This window comes from Pholcus phalangioides, unplaced genomic scaffold, assembly GCF_987345545.1.
Source record: "Pholcus phalangioides strain wild (caught in Gottingen) unplaced genomic scaffold, Ppha-v1.0 ptg000007l_1, whole genome shotgun sequence".
Taxonomy (NCBI): domain Eukaryota; kingdom Metazoa; phylum Arthropoda; class Arachnida; order Araneae; family Pholcidae; genus Pholcus; species Pholcus phalangioides.
This window is the reverse complement of record NW_028301600.1, coordinates 25,205,530-25,228,583: the sequence shown is the minus strand read 5'-3', so window position 1 is coordinate 25,228,583 and position 23,054 is coordinate 25,205,530. Positions and strand designations below refer to the sequence as shown.

At 33.0% G+C, this 23,054-nt stretch overlaps 1 protein-coding gene across 9 annotated transcripts in view; it reads left to right on the top strand.

The window, feature by feature from the left end:
- Positions 1 to 23,054, top strand: part of LOC149085105 (nucleolysin TIAR-like) — an 860,358-nt gene that overhangs the window by 651,762 nt on the left and 185,542 nt on the right. For all 9 annotated transcript variants that reach the window (XM_089232912.1, XM_089232908.1, XM_089232907.1 and 6 more), the window contains one exon: positions 7,523 to 7,610. In XM_089232912.1, coding sequence (XP_089089038.1) covers positions 7,523 to 7,610 — 88 coding nt within the window. The remainder of the gene's footprint in view (positions 1 to 7,522; positions 7,611 to 23,054) is intronic.

Sequence of the window (23,054 nt, the reverse complement as noted above, 5' to 3'; positions counted from 1 at the left end):
TGTTTTAATTATTACGTACAAAAACATGGGTTGTTAATAAGTAGATAAACAATTTAGTAGCATATAAAAATCGAGAAAAACCCTACAGCATGCAATCTCACGTTTGAGACATGTTATTAGAATTGGGAATAAAACTTTAGAAGACGTCAAAGAAAAACGTTGACGTCTTGTAAAAGAAAAACTTTGACGTCTTTCCAAACAAAACACGCATTTCTGAGAAATCAGAGTTCCTATTGTATTATTATGTTTCATTTCTTTATGGGTTCAAACAATAAACCACTATTATAGACAACAAATTCCTTCAAGTGTCAAAATACCAAACTAACGTCTGTTGGGCCACACATAGACCTAAATAATAATTTGTTATCCAAATCGATATAACGTATATGCCTATTATCGTAAATATTATGAATCTACAATACTATATGCATCTAAATACTGTATATCCAAAACTGACGTATAAGAAAATGCGTATATATAAATCTTTATTCGGAATTGTACTTCGAATGATGCAAAAAAAATGTATTTACTTACACAATCATTCGTGACTTTAATAAAAATAGATATTCTCCCTTGTGTGTGAACTTCTCTGTTGGGAATACCTACTGTCTAGAAACTTTTATTTCTTTATACGTGCGTGAAGTATCTTGTTCCTCGATCGATTTCGAAAATTTAAAAAGTTTGGAAAGCCATTAAATCCATGACGTTCTCTTTTTTTTAAACTTTCTTATATAAAATACGAAACTAATATGTGTGTGTGTGTTGGTTTTACCTTCAAAATCATCAATAGATACAAAACATTAAATATTTATCGAACGGTAATTTTTATTTTATTTAGGGGAAAAGTGGAGATAATGAGATAAATTTTATTTTTTTTTAAAGTTAAATTAGCAAAAATTTGATTTTTTTCGTTTTATTGATGAACATACATATATATGTTACACGATAAAGAAATATCAATGCAAATAATTATAATTACTTTTGCAGTGATGATCTCATCAACCCTCTTTTTCCCACTACTCCCAAGGCTCGCGTGTAATGGGACAAGAAAATTAACCCACGAAAATTTTGAAAATACTATGAAATATTATAGTCTGGTCACATAAGAGCATACTGAATCATAATAAATGTAATTTTTGGTTTTAAAACAAAGTTTTTTTCGAATAGGTTAACAATTATGCTTATTTAGGCAGTATTTCAAATTTTAATTTTCTTATAGTATGATTAAACTGACAAAATTATTTCGAGTTTCATCTATATTATTTCAATTAAGTATACAATTAAACACATCCCAGTTGGGCATATTTGTTCCATTACATAGGGTGACTTTTTAAAAATCAGAAAAATAATACTTCAAATTACCAGAAAAAGCTTCTCTAAATCACTAGTACATGTCCTATCAGACCCCATTTCGCTTGTCCCATTAGCTCCACCGGTTGAAAGTTTGTTATTGAAATCTAAGCATCACATGCATCAAGAAAATTGAACTGAGATTTATGAAAAGTGCAAGTGTTCGAAGTACACAAATTACTTCTAGCATCTTCAAAGTACACAAATTACTTCTAGCATCTTCAAAGTACACAAATTACTTCTAGCATCTTCAAAGTACACAAATTACTTCTAGCATCTTCAAAGTACACAAGTATCTTCAGCAATGTAAAGAAATTTAATAATTATAAATCATTTTCAAACAAATAAAGATTACTCTTATTTCCCAATGTGGAAAACTGATTTTCACCTTTCTTTTTTCCTAAATAATCAAGAGTGATTCAGTTCTTGTGATCAATAACATCAACTTCATTATTGATAATTTTTGTTGCGCCACGGTCATTTTCTGAACACATAAGCTAATAGACCGGGACCTACAATTTAATGCCGATTCTGAATGGCAGCGTTCGTCATTTTTGCCCTTTATACTCAATGAGAGGTTAGCATGCTAACCTTCCGTTGTAGGACTCTGCAGTAACAATATTTTTCTGTGCTCATGATGTTACCGTTTCTTTCGAACCTCCGCTCCAGGAAAGTTTCTGACGGGGACGAATCGGGTATCGATCTCGTGGCGCCTCTAAACATTCTTTAGTACTTTAGGGGAGTATCTTATCAACCTGGGCTACCAAGACCGACTTGACTATTGCCATTTAGATGCGACAGAAATATTTAAACAAACACAAAAGAAATGCTGAAATTCCGCCTTGTCCCTTGAGCCCCCTACATAACAAGTTAGATTCAGGATTTAAAGTTAGGGGGGTGGGGAGGATGTCACGACCCTTGAAGTCGAATTTTTCAAAAATGAATTTGAAAATATTTCATTCAATTGCAAATAAAATACTGAAAATTTCATGTCAATCGGTTAATTTGATCTTTCATAATAAAAGAAAGATATAATGAATTATAGTGTAAATGTATACAAGAAAAGAACAGTTTTTGAACGTCGTTTTCTCAGATTACAGTTCATCCGTAAGATTAAAAACAAACTACCGCACCAGAAATTCCGAAATTTTGCAGAAATGTTTATCCGACATGTTTAAGTAAAATGGACTTGAATCGTCAGAATTTTTATGATTTTTTTAAGTTTCAAAAAAATATAAAAATTTCGAAAGTCTAAATTCAACATTCTTTAGAAAAAAACATTTCCCATTAGTGAATTACTAAATCTTAGATCCTTTACTACCACAAGTCGAATAAAAATTTCTACAAAATTTCGGAATATTTGGTTCTGCAGTTTCTGAACTTGAAAACTGCAATCTGAAACCACGTTCAAAGTGTTTTCTCTTGTATACATTTACGCTATAATTCATTAAATCTTTCTATTATTTTGAAAGAACAAATTAACTGATTAACACGAAATCTTTAGTGTTTTATTTGCAATTTAATGAAATAATTTTTGAAGACATTTTTGAAAATTCTACTTCAAGGGTCGCGACACATCTTGAGGGGTCTCATACCTTACGCTGAAAAACTATGCTCTAGTATAGGGGTGGCCAAGGCACACTATGATATCAGGAGTGACGCGCGAAAACTTTTCAAAAATTAAAGAAATTCTGTTCCATTTTCCCCACAATCAAAGAAATTCTTTCAAATTTTATAAACAATCTTTTTATTATGAATGATGGTCTTGTAGGCTAATAAACCTTTCACTATAGCAAGTCCCCTTAAAATAATAACTAATTGATGACTTTCTATTCAATACGTTTCTGCTCGTTATTCATCTTTAGGCATATAATTGCTGGTCGTCCCGTGTACGAAATTCAGGATTTTCCGTAAATTCAGGATCACATACTTGAAAACTTTCTAGGTCTCTCGTTTGGCCATTCAGTCCCTCATTCTCTAGGAAGAGGCGGATTTACATCGTCTTTGGGAAACATATTCACCACTTTTTTCCATTTTATTAATTTCTTCGCTTTTATTTCTCAAATTTGCTTCCCTGGGCTACAGCCCAGTACTAGCCACCATACAATTTCATTGTATATCGATGCATTCTTGGGAGCGGGGGCTAATTCCTCTTAGAAAGTTTATTGGGGAGGGGGCCCAAGCACCCCGAGTCCTAAAGTTCCGGTGTCTATGCCCAACATGATGTAGGTAATATGAACTCCTACCAACATACGTACGTTTGTACACAATCTACACTGCGATAATGAATAAAAACAATTTAGAACTCAAAAAAGTGACAAACTGAACATTTTTACGGAACTAAGAGGACAGCTGAACAATATTTTGCAGAAATGGAGATAATGTTCCTTAAAACGGGATGTCTATTCTGCATTTTAAAATTCTTGGAGGGGCAAATGCATCGAAAATAATCCCGATTGTGGCACAGATTGGAAAATGGTTGACCACCCCTGCTCTCGTAGACCTATCATTAAAAACACTATTTAACCATTGATTTATTTCTAAATTTTCATACGCCTTTTGTATATGATATCCTATACTATAGTATACGCATAAGTTTCACATATCTGTTAATTTTAACATATCTATCATTTTAAATAAGATTCAGCAATAAAATCTCAATCTTCTGCTTCATTTCATAAACTGAATAGTTTCGTTTATATATATTTTAAATCAATTTCTATTAAATTGCATTACTGTTATGCTACTTTATCATGCGTGCAAGCTGTTTTTAATGGGGTTTTTTTTTAAGTTCACAAAAAATTAGTCATTGGAGATATGCAAAATCTTATAATAGCATAGGATAGCACATAAAATTAAATGTTTTATGCAAAACATTAGTGTAAATCAGCGGTTCTCAACCGGTGCTCCGCGGAGCCCTTGGGGCTGCGTGTGCACTTCCCAGGGGCTCCGCCGCGACTCGAGGAAAATAAAATAAATCAGTAAATTTGATAGATAAACAAAAAAAAGGCCTACAGGGTTCCGGAATAAAAATTATATACAAAAAGGCTCCTCGAGTCAAACAGGGCTCCGCTATGAAAATTATATACTGAAAAGGGCTCCGCGAGTCAAAAAACGGTTGAGAACCGCCGCTGGTGTAAATCATTTGAACTCAGTCAATGATTAAATAGTATTTTTAATGGTATTTTTTTCTACTAGAGCCTAGTTTTTTACTATGTTGAAAGGCATGAAATCCCTTAACTATAAAACTGTTTTCAGAAACTCAACAAAAAAGGTAAATGAACGTTCGCTATTTACATAGAATATTCACATAATCGCAATTGGCAACGCCTACAGAAGTAGTTGCTTTGTTTTTAATCCGAAATGAGAATTACAATTTCAAAATCCTAATTATAGCTGTTACCACAGAAGACATTTCCCATTGTATGATTCTCTCGGAGTCACTGACGAATATCCATCCATCGCAATTTGTGGTATTAAATTCCCGGTGCATGATTTCTGTTTTTCCTTTTTACAGTCTATAATTCATTCCTGATGCTTCACTGATAACGATTATAGATTAGTGCTTTCTGGTTTTCCTCTCTTTGTACCGTTTTCTCTTTCCCGTGATTCGTTTCAGAGCGGAACTTTGTTAACTTGCTACCGTTTTCACTGCCGTTTTCGTAAAACGGATATTTTACCTAGCTCTCTCTCTCTCTCCTTCGAACTCTGTTTTAGATGGGCACGTTCCTTTAAACGCCAGAGCTCCAAGTCCTTTTCAATAGATCTTTGTTTAACCCGAAACGAAAGCTTCCTGCTTTTGCCACAGGGTCCGTCCGACTGTTTATACTTATGTATGGTGAAGGGGGGACTAGCTGTAGGATTAATGAAAGCAACGTCCACCACAAAAGGGCTTCCCTTCAATGTCTACACCCTAGAAACATATTGTGCTCTGGTTACCCAATAGTGTGATCCTCATTCAAGTTGAGTTCAATGGTATTATACAAATGAAACATCCATCTTCGAAAATGACTCGATGAAACGTTTCTGGAATCCTTGCTCCTGGTAGCTCTTGCTGCAAAATGTTTAAAACGAGCGGGAGGAAAGCAAAGTGTTTGCGGTCATCAACAATAAACTTACGGGCAACGGCATCAGTAACAGGATACACAGTTTTCATGTGAAAAATGAATAAGATAGTGAATGGACTACGAGAGAGAGAGATTCTCGTATATAAATATTCAATAATAACAAAGTTAACTATAGTCCATCATCAAACCAAATATAAATGCACGAAATCTGCTTATCATATTCCCTCTATAATAGATGTAAATGCGAATGAGTTACTGTTAATCAATAGACATGGTCCGAACACAAAAATTTTATAGATTTCCGTGATATTAAACTGAGTTTTGGACATCATACTTACATGACATTTGTGGATGAATGAATTTTATTTCCCGTATAGAAGAATATGTGTGTGTGAAATGGTGGGATAAAACTTATAGGAAATAGATAATAACCAAGTCTTCGGCCTGTTGTTGGAAACATCATTTCATCGTGTTGAAAAGTTTGAAATTTATATTTCTATGTTACATTCATACATTAAGTACCGTATGATATAACTGCACCATTGTTGAATCATTGAATATTTTTTCACATCACACACAAACGAAATTTTTTTAAACCTTAAATGATATAAAACAGAAAGATATTAACTGATTTTGAGAGCCTCAAGAGAATTATTTTTGGAAGAGGATGTGCAAACTATTTATGAAATCTTAATCCTAATTATTTTCTTGATCCTAATTATCTATTTTGGCATGGTATCGCTATTTTGGCAATGGTTATTGATATTAAAAATGATCTTTTTTGGAGATATGAAAATGCTTTTCATTATATATTTTTTGATTTTTGTTTTCATATTATCAAAAATATGATGATAAATGACTTATTATGACCATTAAAGTTTCATGTGTGTGGAATTAACTTATTGTTAATGTAGAGCTCGTTGCTAATTCATCCAAAACAGATGTGGGGAATTTCTGAATCATATAAAATTTCATATAATGTATGCAAATATTGGCTTATAAAAAAATCTAAGTAAAGAACTGCGTATCAGACTGTGCAAAATCCGAGTAAATACATTAGAATGATGCCATACAAGCTCATACATCAGTTTTTACATCAACCAATGATATCAAGAAGTTTTGTCAGATTTGTGTTTTTAACTACCTACTGTAACAGTAGTATTATACTTCACTATAATTTTGAGCTCATTTAATTAAAAAGCATGCATGTTCATAGATGAAGAACTAAAAATGAATTAGAATATCATTTTCTGACTATCAAGATGACGATTACCAAGATGAGCACAGTCTTACCAATGTTTCGTTACTTCTGGAAATTAATTGAACGCACTTTTTTTATTTATGTAATTAATCAAACATGTCAATCGATATTCGAACAAAATTTTAATTTTAGCGAGAGTGAGTAACGTTACAACTAAATATACATTATGCAGCACCATAGTGAATTCTGTCTTTTGATGGGTGGGCTCTTAATTACTGTTGCAGTTTCACACTTCCTTTTCCACTTAAATACTTAAACAAAGAGCTTGTTTCGAGTTGATGTGACGCATTCGAATGCAAATTCACATATTTAACAATTCAAAGGTCTGTGTCATTGAATGGTGGATGAATGGCTTAATAAAACTTTGAGTGTATAGCTCCCGTGCGAGATCAACGTTAAGAAACGTCTCGTGTTAACGAAGTTGAGGATCCCATTATATGTGTTTGTTAGTTCCTATGTGTTGAATATAAACATGCATACGTAGTCCATTACCTGAAACATTACAGTGAAACTGAAAGTGGAAATGAAATACGCGAACTCTCCCAGAATTTAAGACGTTATCTGCTGAAAGGCAAATGTATCCTGGAAACTTGATGATATACTTGCATTTATCAGGCCTATTATTGAATTTTTTTCCTAAAACGTTATTCGTGAAAACGTTGGACAGAGCTGAAATAAAATATTTAATAGCTTCTTTTCTAGGAACATTTTGTTTCTTTTGTAGTAATAAGTTCTGAATTTCATAATGTAATATTCCCTGTATTCATTATATGTTTGAACTCAATTTTAATGTTATTTAGAGTTATATCGGGTTGTTTTAAAAAACGCATTTCATTTTTTATAGAGCACTACCACATATTCGTGGGTGACCTCAGCCCAGAAATCGAAACGCAACAACTTCGTGAAGCCTTTGCACCATTTGGCGAGATTTCGTAAGTACAAATTTATGACGATTTTGTATGTCATCGATTAAATTCGATTTTGATGCAAATAAAATTGAAGGTCCAAAATCTGATATCTCTGGTGATATTACTCCAAAGCAAGTTATTAAAAAGAGAGATCTAAAATTTGCAATAACATATCACAAATTTAGATATTGGAGAAACCGAAGATGAAAATAGAACTCATATATAACCACAAACGAAGTGTAATAATCAAATTATTTTCAATTAATTCAAAATATCGATCTCAATTCAAGTTGAATCTGATGATTTATAATTTTAAATGGTCAATCATGGCGATTTCTTCAGAAAATCATTAAACTCTTTGTGAGGGTACCAAAGATGAATAGGATACAATTCTGATAATATTACGTGAAATTCTCTTTTTTCCCATTGTTTAGAAATACTCTTCTGAAACACTGTTGGTGCCATCAATGTTCTCATGGACTGTGTTCAATTATGTGTTTCTATGTGGTCTTGCATTTAGAATTTATACAAAAATTTGACGTTATTACACGCTCTACCAACTGAATCACTCATCTTTTCCTCATAATTTACTTCTGAAGTTCTTCTAATGAGGAAGTAATAAAGTGTCTCCAAATAATTAGTCTCCCTTCGTTGGCGACGTGGAATCTGTTGAGTTCGTCTGCCAGCACAAACACCTTCGGGATTTTGGGGAGCCAAGTGTAGTTCGAGAAAATTTTCTTAACTCCACAACTTCACGTCGTTAGTTAACCATGGAGAGCTCTCGCGCAAACCCTCTCATAAACTTTCACAATATTCCCGTATCTCTTTCATAGCATAGCTGCGCTAAATTTGAGATGCATGAAACTCCAAATACTCGATTTAAAACACCGTAAGGTTATAATTTTGAAATATATCATTTCCTGTTTAACAAGAAAGCGTTGTTGCATCGTGAAACTTTCGACATCGAATGCGATGTGTTTTGAGTTTGAGTTCAAATCCAACACGTACATGTAGTAAATAATTTCGATTTCTTTCAAACTCCTCAAACAACAGGATCATTCTCGCATGTAAACAAAATAATATTTTATTTAGAAAAAAGTGTGGTTATCAAATCATACTTAAATTCATAGCATTTGAATGTGGGTAATCTTTGACATATTCAAAATTTTCATTAACTATTAATAACTCATTAATTGAAAGACATGGCTCATTGAGCATCGACCCATTTGAAAAATTCCGTCACCGAGTAATTATGCAGATGTGATATTTGACTATTTCAAATTTATTTTCTAGTAGTTTAGAGAGCATTGAAGAGAATCGCACTCAAGATACTCAAGGCATACTTAGTATAATGTCCTACATATCTGGCTTAAAATTTGACGATATCGTCCAATAGCATAAGTACGAATTAATGTATGAAATGAAAGGTTTACACGTGTTTCCAATACAGAAGAGCTAGTTTGCATTCGGCATCTTACTTATTTGCAAACCAGATATCACTGATAAAACTGCATTCCTTCAAATTAATAAATTTAGTGAGGTATATATATATATATATATATATATATATATATACTTGCTTTCTTGTTTATTGGATTATTCTGCAAGTTGTTCCAAGTTCTAAGTTCATCAATCTTCACAACCGTGTCCAATCATTTAAAACTTCCAGAAAATTCTCAACTCGTAAATCAAATTATTTTATTCAAGATCAAAATAACAGTCTCTTTAATTTATCTAAAATGGTCTTCGTTACTCTACTGCTTGAACGTCTGCTAGTAAACAACTCCTTATGTGTTATGATTGCGTTAATGCCATAAGAATCTTCCGCATAAGTTTTGATTTAAATTTCTACTGTCTGTTTATATTCTACGGAAGATCATATCTTCATTTTTTAATGTACGTTTTGACGTTCCATTATTGAGAATTTTGTGACTGTACTTTAATACGCATAGACGTTGATGATTCAGAATTATATTCTATATTCGCATTCTCTTGTTTGATTTATATCGTTATAACTCAACGTAGATGAAAAAAGTACCGATCACACCAAAAAGCCAATTTTAGTTACTATTTTTTTCATTTGAGGCTTCAAACTTTTGGTTGTATCTTCACGATTCCGTTGAGTAACTTTCCTCTCCACATTGCACTTTGACATGTTAAAATGTTCGCGTGAGTGCTTTGCGTGCGTGTGACGGATTGCGTGCCCAAGTCAGGTGTTAAGCTCAACTTTATGAACTCAGCGATGAGATACTAGAAAGCCGATGTGTTTGCTCCTCCTGCGAAATTTCTAAGAATGTAGGAGATGTTAGCGCTGTGAGAGCAGAACTCATTTCACGCAATGCCGAATGAACTTCATGATTGTATTTTTTTTTCTTATCTTCTGAATTAGTATTTTTCGCAAAAAAACCAAAAAAAAACAAAAAAAAAAAAACATGTATCTCTCATGCAATTCGAGTCATAGCTAAATCAAAAGGTTAACATTCAATCAAATATTATGGAATTCACAAAACATTTACCTTTTTATAATAAACACGAAGTAAGAGCGTTAGATATTTTTCTTGTTTATGTTTTTTTCAATGATATACAGCAATTTATCCGTTAAATACAAATACAAATACAAATACAACGCCACAACAGGCAAAATGCCCAACGAGGTGGCTGATAAAAAGATGCCCATAAAAATATGGATGTCATATGTTTCAAAAATACAGCAACCCAATTAAAAATGCAATTAACACAAATTACAAACAATATATACACAATCAAAATAAACAATCTAAACAATCAAAACACACATGTGGTCGTGGAAACTTTAAATACCAAATTTATCATATTTTTCATTCTAGCGTGATTAAAGGTGATTTCATCCAACTTTCGTATGATTTCAAAACTTCTCTATAAGATTGAATCTCTAACTCGACCTAAAATGAATTGTGTAGTGATCTATACACGCGGGAATCCATTCCGTCATTTTAAAACGCTTGATTTCAATGAATAAATTCTACTTAATACATATAAAAATGTGACATATATTTTGTATGTCGCATTCGGAAATCCAAGTATGCATTCTGTATATTACAAATGATCTCTGTCGATAGTCAATGGATACAAATCACTTTCGGTGGATCTAGCATTATCAAATTACTTATACATTTCAATCTCCAAGTGCGCGTTTGTCTTTCGTCTTCGACATGGGCCAAATTTATAAGCATTTTCGTCTGCGATTCAAATTCGCTTGAATTTCTTGATTATCATGTTCACAGACCAATGCTATATTCTCGATGTTTTGAATAGACGATAGTCAGTATTCCATCGCATAACAGACGACATTAATATTTTGTGAAGCCTATATAATATGAAGAAACTATCTCATATGCAAATGTATACTCGAAAAGCCTGCTTAAATCTGTAATATATGGAGTTAGATGCGCATATTCTCCTATAATATGTTATAAGAGGTGTATGTTGCATACTGAGTATGTATGTAGCAATTACTTGGAATGCCCCCATAATAATACGTCACATGAATAACCGTTAGGTTACTCAGTCATTGCAGAAATTAAAATTAAAAATACCAATACCATTTTTGAAATTAATAGAAAACCGACTGAAAAATGAAAAAAAAATAAATACTGCAGTTTGAGAGTTTATAAAAACATAGATCATTAAAATATGGTGACGTATTTTAATATTTTGGGACGTTGCGCTATAGAAGAACATATTCATGCCCAAAAGAACATTAGAACCTTGCCCCTTTCCATCCAAAATTTATCTAGATGTAGGTAGCTCTAACTACTCATCATCAAGGAAAGCAGTTAACTCTACAGATGATATGTAACAGTTTCAATCCCACATACCTAAAATACTACAACGAAAAACGCATAATTTTTTATAAAATAATTTAAATTTCTGAGAAAAACAAAAAATATATATTTGGTATAGTACGGACGCCTCTCTCTGAATGGATGTTCACCATTTAGCTTAAACAACTTACTGATTATGTTCAAATGAGGAATCTTTTGGAAAATGTCGAAAATGGTTTTATAAATTTATTTGAAAGAGTGTTTTACACACATACACTAAATACACAAAACAAAGTTATAGCTGATTTGAATCATTTGCAACACAATGGTTTCAAAGGCAACAAATAATTTTCAAACGCGTTTTTTGAATAGTCATTTTTCCGTTACTTCATTTCCACGAGAAACTAAATTTCTCAAAAAAATATGCAAGATATTCTCATGAAAGTTTTTAACAGCGTTTGAGATAGAATTTTCTGAGCAAAGAACACAGATCTTGGCTACATGTTCAGAATTTAACTTTTTGAATGTAGCTTTTTGAATAAAACAAAATTGATTATTTGTGGAAATTCACGTATTGTTTCACTAAAACTGTCATATCTCAGTGAATACTCTGTGTATGTTAAAACTTTTAGTTCACTACACAGACAACAGTCATAGCAACATACAGTACCAAAACTATTCGAATATATAATGCACTTTTCAGTGTACAATGTCTGGCGTAAGTTGTGAAAATAAGCTGTTTTGAAAAGATTATGTGAAATATCTCAAAAATGTATGGAAATATTTCAGAAATTCTACTGGATTTCCTTGTTTCATACTGTATTATTACTAAAACAACACGTTTTGTAAAAGCCACTCTATTTTAAAGAAAAGTATCCGGCACGCGTAGTCAGTTGCCTTAAGCTTTTAGATTAGTTTATGTTATCCACGCTTTAAATTACGTACAATTCTCGTAGCCCACCTGAATATAGTTTACAGTATGAAGACGACCTCCAAATAACACTTGGGCACGCTTGCACGCGAGTATTTGGATGCACCTAAATATATGCCTCATGACTTCACGCAAAGTACGTCGTCGGAGAGGGGAAAGAGGTTTAATCAAGTGTTTCAGTCTTCAACTTGTAGCCTATTCATCTTTGATGTGACAGCGGTCTATTTATCTCGAGTAGTCTCTCTTTGCTTTTAAGAGCCGACTCGAGTGACTTTGTTCATCACGGATAGCAGCCTTCAGAAGTACTTCTCCCAACTAATACTCTTAAACAGAAATTCCGCGGTAATTAATGAGGCAGTTCAACTTTACTTGTTTGGTATTGAACGAAAAGCAGCAACGTGAATCCTTACATTTTCATGACATCCTTTCACAAGTCAGTTCCGTCATAACTTGGTCATTTGGATTTCATTCTGCTTTGCATTTCAAGCGTTAACTTCATAACAAAAAGATCCTCTTTTGCTACTGACAGCGGTGCTAACACTTTTGAGATTTAACCCCAAACTCCCCCCTTTCCCACGAGGGTCAACCCGAGGCGTCAACTTCTTCCATCCACTATCCTGGACCGACGTCTTGTAATTATACAGATAATGGATCTGCACACCCCACACACAGTTTCTGTTTCCTGCTTCAGCACACAAGTCGCTTTAGTCGAATTATCCACGCTCGCCAGACACGGTGGAAAAGATTTCGTCTGTTAAGACCCTGACTCTTAAATGGGCCTCGTCTTCTGGGTCCATTATCTTTTAATTGAGAAACCGGGGACGAACTAAGAGAGTTGCATGCGTGTATTGTGGTAAATGTATACTTTAAATAATGCGCACTCATTCCTTCGGTATTAAAATGTTAATAATCTCACTTCATTTTTAATAATTGTGACTGATAAAAAAAACTGCAAATATCTTGCATATAATTTCGTTGACGTGAACTCTTTTGATAAATACAGTCAAATCCCGATAAGTTGAATATGCGGCGGCCGAAAAGAAATCTCGAGTTATCGTTAGTTCGATTTATCAATTTTTTTTTTCATATTGAGAAAAAAAAGATTTATTGAAGTGCTATTTTTATGAATATGGCATAGGTAAAACATGTTAACTACTGCAGATGAAGAAATTAGAAAAGATAAGTTATTCTAACTCAATCATATATTTAATTACTGAATGAGAATATTTAGCAATAAACTAGACGTACATACTGTATTATAGAAATAGAGGCATGCATGATGCTCATATAAATGAAACGAATCAAGTGTATGCAAGATTGATTTCTGCCAAAAAAAAATGCACAGTGATTTTTTACTTTTTCCTCTCTCTTAAAAGTCGCACTAAATTAATCTGCTGCATTTTGTTACTAAATGCAAAATTCTATTGTTAAACACCGAATTCTACTGCTAAATGCTAAATTCTGTTGTTAAACACTGAATGATATTGCTAAATTCTGAATAACATTGCTAAATTCTGAATAACATTGCTAAATTCTGAATGATATTGCTAAATACCGAATGATATTGCTAAATACAGAATTTTATTGCTAAATACAGAATTTTATTGCTAAATACAGAATTTTATTGCTAAATACAGAATTTTATTGCTAAATACCAATTATATTGCTAAATTCTGAAACTTATTGCTAAATTCTGAAACTTATTGCTAAATTCTGAAACTTATTGCTAAATTCTGAACGCTGTCGCTGAATTCTATAGCTGAATTTCATTACTAAATGCTGAATTTCATTACTAAATGCTGAATTTCATTACTAAATGCTGAATTTCATTACTAAATGCTGAATTTCATTACTAAATGCTGAATTCCATTATTAAAATGATGGGTTTTTTTTTAAAAATTTCTCTTCTTCCTGAAAACTTCACTTAAAGGAAGAAAACTTCGATTTAAACAGATATTCGAGTTATTAGAATTCGACTTATTGTGAATTGACTGTAATCTTTGCTATCAGACATATCTAGAGAATATTTAAATAATAATAATTTAGGTACAGTCGAACTCAGTTTTTTATAACGACCCCGGTTGTAACGTCTCGGCTATAACGTCAAAATTTGCAATTTCGATTGATTGATCGATTCCCATAGAGAATAATGTTAATTGGTAGGATTTGGATTTTTATGACCTAAAAAAACGACGTTGTTTTGGATTGTGTTGAACAAACCTGAATTTCAGGTTTTTACCATTGCTTGTAACGTCGATAAAATGCAACTATCTGGGATTGTAACAAAAAAACTTTCGACGCTTTTGCTTTCATTTTCACGGTGCTTTCCAAAGAAATTAATGGAACTAGAGTCCTTCATATTGGCAAAATGTTTGTCTGTTGTTCTATTGATACCTAACGATAATGACATGTTTGATGGTTCGACTTGCTTTTATTACGACCGTATACTGACCATTCCCGTATTTTCCCCGTAACTTTTCCCAACTTTTTATAAAACTGTATTTTAATGAAGCTTCCATTAATTTACAATCTTTACTAAAATCGGGGATTAAGATAAAGTAATAATTGAAAAATGAATAAAATTGAATAATTTATTAAGTATATTTTAATGATAAGGCTTAAATATGCATTTCACATATTTGCCACTTTGTCACTGCATACTTATTTTGAAGCACTTTATTTCTGCCAAGAATTATTTGTGAGCAATAATTTGCCAACAACTGTTACCATTATATTTGTGAGCATTTTCAATATATCCCTTATTTATTATCCCAATTTCCCGCATTTTTCTCCCTAAAAAGTATGGTCATCTTATTCAGAATAAAATAACAACTTCTTGTACAGAGTATTTGATTGCATCTGATTATATTTTTCATACTTCAAATGTTTGGAGAACGTCAACCATGGTTGTAATGACAATTTCATGGACTCATCCATGTCTTTATAAGCAGAGCCGCTCTTACGCCCGAATTTACGGTAACAATAATTTCTTTCATTAATTCTGAATTTTCATCAATTCTGGAATTCTGAATTTTCATCAATTCTGGAATTCTGAATTTTCATCAATTCTGGAATTCTGAATTTTCATCAATTCTGGAATTCTGAATTTTCATCAATTCTGGAATTCTGAATTTCAAATCTAAAACTATTTCTTTCATATATTATAAATTTTTGTTAGATCTAAAAGTATTTCTTTCATTTATTCTGAATTTTCATCTATTCTGAAACTATTCCTTTCATTTTCTTTAAAAAAATTTCATCAGTCTTAGAAATATTTCTTCCATTTATTTCGAATCTTCATCCATTCTGGAATTATATCTTACTTTTATTCTGAATTTTCATTATTTTGAGTTTCTGAATTCCCTCTCTCACACAGAACAAAATAATCGGGATTAAGGGACCCTGCTATTATTTTTGCACCGGGCATCGCTTCAGGTAAGGGCGGCAATGGCTATAACCGAGTTTGATAGTATCACTGAACAAAATGCAGATGATTCGAAGCATATTTCAAATCATATATTGAAAAATATGCTCTGTACTATATATTATTTCCATAAGATCATATTCGGATTTCTTAGAAAATGCAAAACTATATCATTTTGGTTAGAAAAGTTTTGAACGTAGAAATTGTCAGTTTCCTCGCGATTCTCAAGCACCATATAGTATTTCTTGCTTAGCCGTTCGACAGTAAGGTTAGAATTATTTTCTTTTTTAGCGCCACAATGCCACTCTATTCTATTTTGTAAAAAGAATTTAGCAATATTGGATCGGTCCCTTCTTCACCCTCTCATATCAAGGCGCACTTCAAAATACCTCTGAAGCCAATTTATGGTTTGCGGGAACGTTCTGACTCGAGAAAAAGAATATACTGAAACGCGCTTCCCATATGGGCTGCAACAGGGTACTACCAAAACACAAACCTCGCTGTCAACAGCAAAGAAGAGAAGGGTACTAAAGAAAGAACGTGGAATATATATATAAAAACAAAAAATATATATTCTATGTGATTTGTGAGTCAGTCGAAATATTGCATCGTTTCAGTACGCTATACAGAACAGTACCGCTATCCAAAGTCTGGAATGGGTCTGACATATTTTATGGATCCAACAAGTGAGTGATGGAGGCTGTTGCAATTCCTTTCCTATCGAAATGATATCGAAAAATTGCTGTTTTGAAAGAAATATAGTACAGCCGCTATATATACATATATATATTACTATGTAGCAAGTAGTTCAAGAAATATATAAAAGCAATTGTAATTTTTATGGTATTTTTTCTCAGTAATAAAAGGAGTAAGAATTTTATTCATTGGTTAAAAATTTATGAACAGCTATCTTTGCCCATGTTCAAATATATTAGAAATGGTTTTTTTTAAACTATATCTTCCTTTCTATTAGTGAACCGGTATGTAGAACGAAACATCGATGTAGCGATACTCTGTGGATCCAGAAAAAAAATATCGTTGTAGAGGGATTACCGTTATATCGAGAGGTAGCATTACCATCATGCGCTCTGAATTTATGCTGTTTTTGGCATCTCTTCTAAGTCGGCATTGTTACTACCACCAGAAAATTCACTTTTAAGCTAATTTATTAGGAACAAAAAATTTAAATTAGTTAGTTAATTAATGAAATTCTGTTAGCTGTTTTGCCCCTATAATGCATTACACTTTCGTGTACTACTCAAAAAGTAACTTCACGGCTACTTCATTAACACTTTCAGGGGACAAGTAGTGCAGAACACTGATGCACTAGACGCCCTCAGAAGAACAGAAACTAGTTTGGAATTTAGAAATATATTAAAAGTGATTTTTAGTAAAATATAATGAAATATCGTTGTAGTGATTTCAAAATCTCTTGAAAAATATTGTTATAAAGGGACTTATCATAATAAAGGGGATATCGTTGTATCGACAGGAGTTTATCATTAGACTATAGGCAATATTTGAAAATTATTGCTTTAGAGGGATTTATCGTTATATCAATTATTGTTGTAGCGAGGTTTCACTGTATATAGTTGGGGTAGTGTCTTGTTAATTGGGGGGGGGGGATAGATATATATAATAAATATACTTGCGTATGGGAAACTATCGTGGTGCACGAGGCCTAGTGCGAAGAGAGGCCCCTTATAGCCCCGATTCTATATATTCCGTGGGAAAGATTGAATCAGCACATCCAAAAATTCATACATTATTACAAAATGTACAGGAATGCTGAAAAATTCCCATAAAAATATAGACACAATTATAAATTTAAATTGGTAAAAAAATTTAATGAGAATTTCTTAAAGAAAAAAAATAAATCGATGAAAGACATAATTTCAAAACCAACTGAAATTGGAACCTAATGAAACAAATTGTTTGAGAACTGTAAATTCAGAATTGATAAATCAAGAATGAGAAAAAATTATTAACAGAGCCAGCACCCACGAAAATTCACAAGGAATATAAGAAATAATTCCATGGGGGCGCGGTAGCCCAGGTCGATAAGATGCTCGCCTAAAGTACCAAAGGGGATGTTTAGAGGTGTCGCGAGTTCGATGCCCGGTTCGTCCTTGTCAGAAAAATTTCCTGACACAGGGGTACAACAGAAACGGCGACATGACCACAGAAATAATTGCTACCGTACGGAGTCCCCCCCCCCCTCCATCGAGTGGTTAGTGCACCAACCTCTCGATGAGTATAAAAAACAAGCCTGCCGTTTGGAATCGGCAATAAATTGTAGGTCCCGGTCTAATTAGCCCTCGTGTGCAGAAAATGACCGTGGTGCGACAAAAATGATCAAAATGAAATAATTCCACACCTGATGGAAATTCAAAATAAACGGGATAAATAAAAGAAATACTTTCCACAACTGTGATGAAAATTCAGAATTCCAGAATTCGGAAATGCAAAATTTACAAAAGAAATTATCATTGCCGTAAGCGTGGGGTCTGGTACAGCCGTACTTGTCACAAACCCCTATGAGTGGCTCTGTGGTATTCAAAAATTAGTTTTGTAGTACTCCCCGCATTCAAATTTATGAAATATTATGGTTGAGGGATCTTTTGTATATCTTTTAACATTTTCAGAAGTCCTCAAAAACTATGGTCTAGTAGAAATATCATTAAAAACATTATTTAATCATTGATTTATTTCAAATTTTGCGCCCATATGTTCGATTGTATATATCTTATTTTGTATGCGCTATGCCAGCAAAACGTTCTCCATATCTTTTCCAACACTACTTATTTTTTTTCCAAATTTTCAAACATTAAGAAAAAAATGTTGTATTAATATTTTTCAATTAGGATAAATATTATCATGACAGCAATGTAGTTGATTAAAAATTTGTGCAAAGTTTTTTTGGTGTTTAGCCTATCAAATAGGGCAAAATACGGGATGATTCTAAATTCACGGAACAAACGTTAAGAGGTGATATAAGACACCTAAACAAGTATTTTTGATCATAGAATGTGCGGTTGAATCGCAATAGCAAAAGCGGTAGAAGGTGTTTTTAGAGATTGTTCAACAGAAACTTCACCAGAAACAAATATCATATTTTTCAAACTGATTGGCTGCGATATGTGTTATCAACCATTTGAGGGTGCATGTACACCTTCGGATTGGAGTTTGTTTTTTATCGGTGCAAGGGCTATCAAGGTGATGCTGCTCCACACAATGATCATGTCGTATTATGACGTGCCAGAATTTGCGTTACCCAGGTTGCCCATGAAAAGGCCTAGCACATAACAATACCCTCGAATGGTTGATTGTACTTATTGCAGCAAATCCATCGGAAAAATATGATATTTGCTTTTGGTGCGTATGATATTTGCTTATGATAAGTGCTATTGTGTACTCTCTAAAAGCACCATCTACTGTCTTTGCTATTGCAATTTGACCAAACATTCTATGACCAAGAATGTTATTTTATTAGTCTTTTATCACATCTTCAAATTTATTATTTAATGAATTTATAAAATCACATTTCAGAATTATTCATAAATTTACTGACAGATTTTACGGATGTTTTCTGAATACGTAAAGATCACTTTTTCAACAAAAATTCTTGATTTATAAGAAAAATATTATTTGATCGTTTTCCTCATTCCATTTGATTAAGGCCGGTATTGCACTATAAAAGTTTGGTAAAATTATTTTTATAAAACTTCAAAAATGCATTTTCTAGAATGTAACCAATAACCTTATTGGTTAAATTTTTCACGTTTTATAAAAGGGATTTTATCAAACTTTTATAGTGTAATACGGGCTTAATAGTTATCCTCAGTTTTAAAATTTGAAATAAATCCATGGTTTAATAATATTATTTAACTTTTTAAGTGGCATTGACGTGATATCCCGCCTCATTAAAAGCCTCTTATTTTAGCATTGACAAGCCCGGATATTTTGAAAGTTGATTTCCAATGGAACACTTTTAACTATACTCTTTAATTTGCACCTGATGAAAATCAGAAGAAAGCCTACTTTATTAAAAAAGATATAGCATTTTGAAGGATGGATTAGTGATTTCTGCTATGCCGCTTAAAGGGTTAATGACATTTCTAAGACATAGTTCTTGACCCTCTGCATAAAATCCTATCTTTGAAACATTGAAATTCAATCGCACATGAGTAATTAAATCTAAAATTTTATACCTAAAAAAGCTTTAATTATACAAAAATGACCATAGCTTAGAATTCTTTCGTGAGCTGCGCAAATCGGTGGATGAAAGAAAAAATATGCTAAAAAATTCGTATTCAAAACATTCAAAATGAATAAAAAACTGAAAAAATCATGAAAATCATTCTTATTCCACATAACTATCTGACATGGAAAATGCACACTCACACATTCCTTTTTGCGTCATGCTTTATTCTGTATGGTCTTGCTATTTTGAGTTTCGGTAAACTAAGCAGAGCATGTTTGAATTCGGTATGACTCTGTGATCTTTTCTATATCAAAACATCTCATATATATATTTTTTAAATTCTTTGTATATTTGTTGTGTTTTTTTCATATCTCACATCATTAGGTATTCACATTGCGCCTGAACCTGCACTAATATTTCGCAGCAGTGCCGGTGTTTATGGAAGTGAAAGCCAGCAAAAGTGAGGGTGGGAAACAGAATAAAAGGGAGATGGAATGTTTTATTGTTAAGGCGGATGTTCGTTCTTGGTTGCCGCGTTTTGAAGTCTTCTCGCTTAAGCACTGGGGCAAACGAAGGAATGGCGTCCATGAATATTTAACTAGGAATGCTCAAAAGTGTTCGCATACCTTATTAAAGTCTTAAAGCTCTTCGCAACTTTTGAGGGCTCAGTCTCTTTCTCTTGAAGGTGAATGTGTATGAGTAAGTGTCAGGGAAGAGAAAAGGACGTCTATGTGTGTGAGAACTTTCTCTCTCTCTCTCTCTCATTCAGGAGTAAGGGGAATGAAGATCACACAAGAATAGGTACAATGCAAAGAAGTCATCAACAAGCCAAAAAGATTTCGATTCCCGTCCAGATTATCTCGACGATTTCGAGAAAAAACCGACTAGCTATATGAATTCTTAAATCTTTTGTGCTCGTGACAGATTTCATTTTTTGTACAAGTCGTGAGGATGTGATATATCAGATCTCATTTTCTTCTACTTTTTTTTTCTAGGTTGATTTGTTGAGAATATTTCTTGTTCATCGTGTATTAGCATTTTGATTTCTGCAAGGAATATGATTTATTTTATAACAAATGGGAATTCTGTAGCTCGATCTAGATTAGTCGATATCAGGGGTCACATCTATGACAGATGCAAATGCACGGAAAATGTTTAATATTTATTTATACAGAAAAAACAAATAAAAACTGTGAAGTTTATTATGTAAATATACTCCATGTAATACGATATATTACAGAATATTTTTTCCGTATTTCTTGTTTTTATTTCTCTTAATTTAATTAGAAAAGAACTAGCCTCACACATTTCGTAATTACATTGTTCGGTCAGCAACTCACTGTGATCTGTCACCGTGTATAGAACTACAATGAAACTTCGCTACAACGAAACTCGATACAACGGTAATTTTTCAAATCTTATTTTGAATTGCCTTTAGTCTAATGTTAAACTCTTCACGATGCAACGATATCTTTTACTACGATAAACCACATTGTAACGATATTTTTTGAGAAGATTTTGAAACTGCTAAAGCGATATTTTTTATATTCTGCTCAAAATCACCTTCAATATATTTTTAAATTCCTCATAAGTTTTTGTTTTTTCAAGAGTGTCTAATAGTATGGTGGGTATTTTGCACTATCTACCCTTTGAAAGAGTTAACGAAGTTGCCGTGAAGCTTATTTCTGCGTAGTGCACAAAAATTTCATGCAGTAAACTACTTTACACAGGAAGAAACAACTAACTGAGAATTTTATTCAACTGAATAATTACAATTTTTTTGCTGTGAATATTCACTCATAAATGCATTTTGCGGTGGATCTAACAAGATGCCAACAACCGCATAAACTTGGCTGCGTCTGGTGATTATAGTACAATATAGTACATAGTTCTCAATATACAAATACACATACAACGCCACAACAGGCAAAATGCCCAACTAAATGGCTGAGAAAAAGATGCCCATAACAAATATGGATGTCATATATTTCAAAAATACAGCAACCCAATTAAAAATGCAATTACAAAAACTAGAAGTAATATATAACGATAACCTCTCTACAACGATATTTTTAGTATCATAATATTGAGTTTCCACTGTATATCGTTTAATTTGAAACACTAATCTGTAAGATCTTACACGGACTGTGATAAAATAATAAAAGAAACGAAACCGCACATCAGAGAGAGTATATCTAAGGTATAATGATTACTTTAGAAATGAATGAAGTTGTTAAAGTAGAAGAAAAATAAGGAAACAAAGGAATGTGTGATATTATTGCGACTGTTCACAAGAGACCATATTTATCTCATTAAACTTAAATGAAAGCCATCCTTCCCCCGTCCATTTAGGCCACAGCTCATTACACCAGCGCGTCAAATACCCAGAAAACCGCGAGCTCGATGCGCAGCATGTATATAGAAGCTTCTGCCCTTGTTTGTAATGCGGGGGTAGATATATTACTAGGGAAGAATGGTCAGCCGATGGTGTTGCAGATGACTCTCCTGCCGCAGTGGCCGTCTTCCCCTTGGGACCTCGTCCTGACTTGTTGTGATGCATCACTGAATTATTCATGGAGCTCTGGTGGTGTGCGACATAGCCGATGCTTTCTGTGTTGGTAGGAGAATAGCGGTTGGTAAAGAGCTCGAATAATTTTGTATATCAGCTTATCACGTAAGGATAAAACGCTGTTTCGATAATTACAGGCATTGGGTAATGAAAAGTGTTCTAGGTGCTGGCTTCACATTTTAACGCACTGAAATGTTTTCCATAGAAACTACATTTGCAACTATACACCCACATTTATACGATGTACTTGCAACAACAAAATAGTATTTGGCGTGGATACGTTTCTAAATCATCTGAATACACTGGTGCATTTGCAAAAAGTTACATAAAGAAGTAGTTAAAACACTCATATCTCAGAGGAAGTATTCAGAATATATTAGTGTTTTGTATGTCTGCGGATAGATCTCGTTAAGACAAATCCAATGATGCTAATCTGGGTTTAATACCTGTTCTGGTCGTGGCACCAAATCCGTGGTCCGTATTCGTGACGAAATTTTTTTACGCTATATCTCGAGAAGTTCGCAACCCAAATAAGCA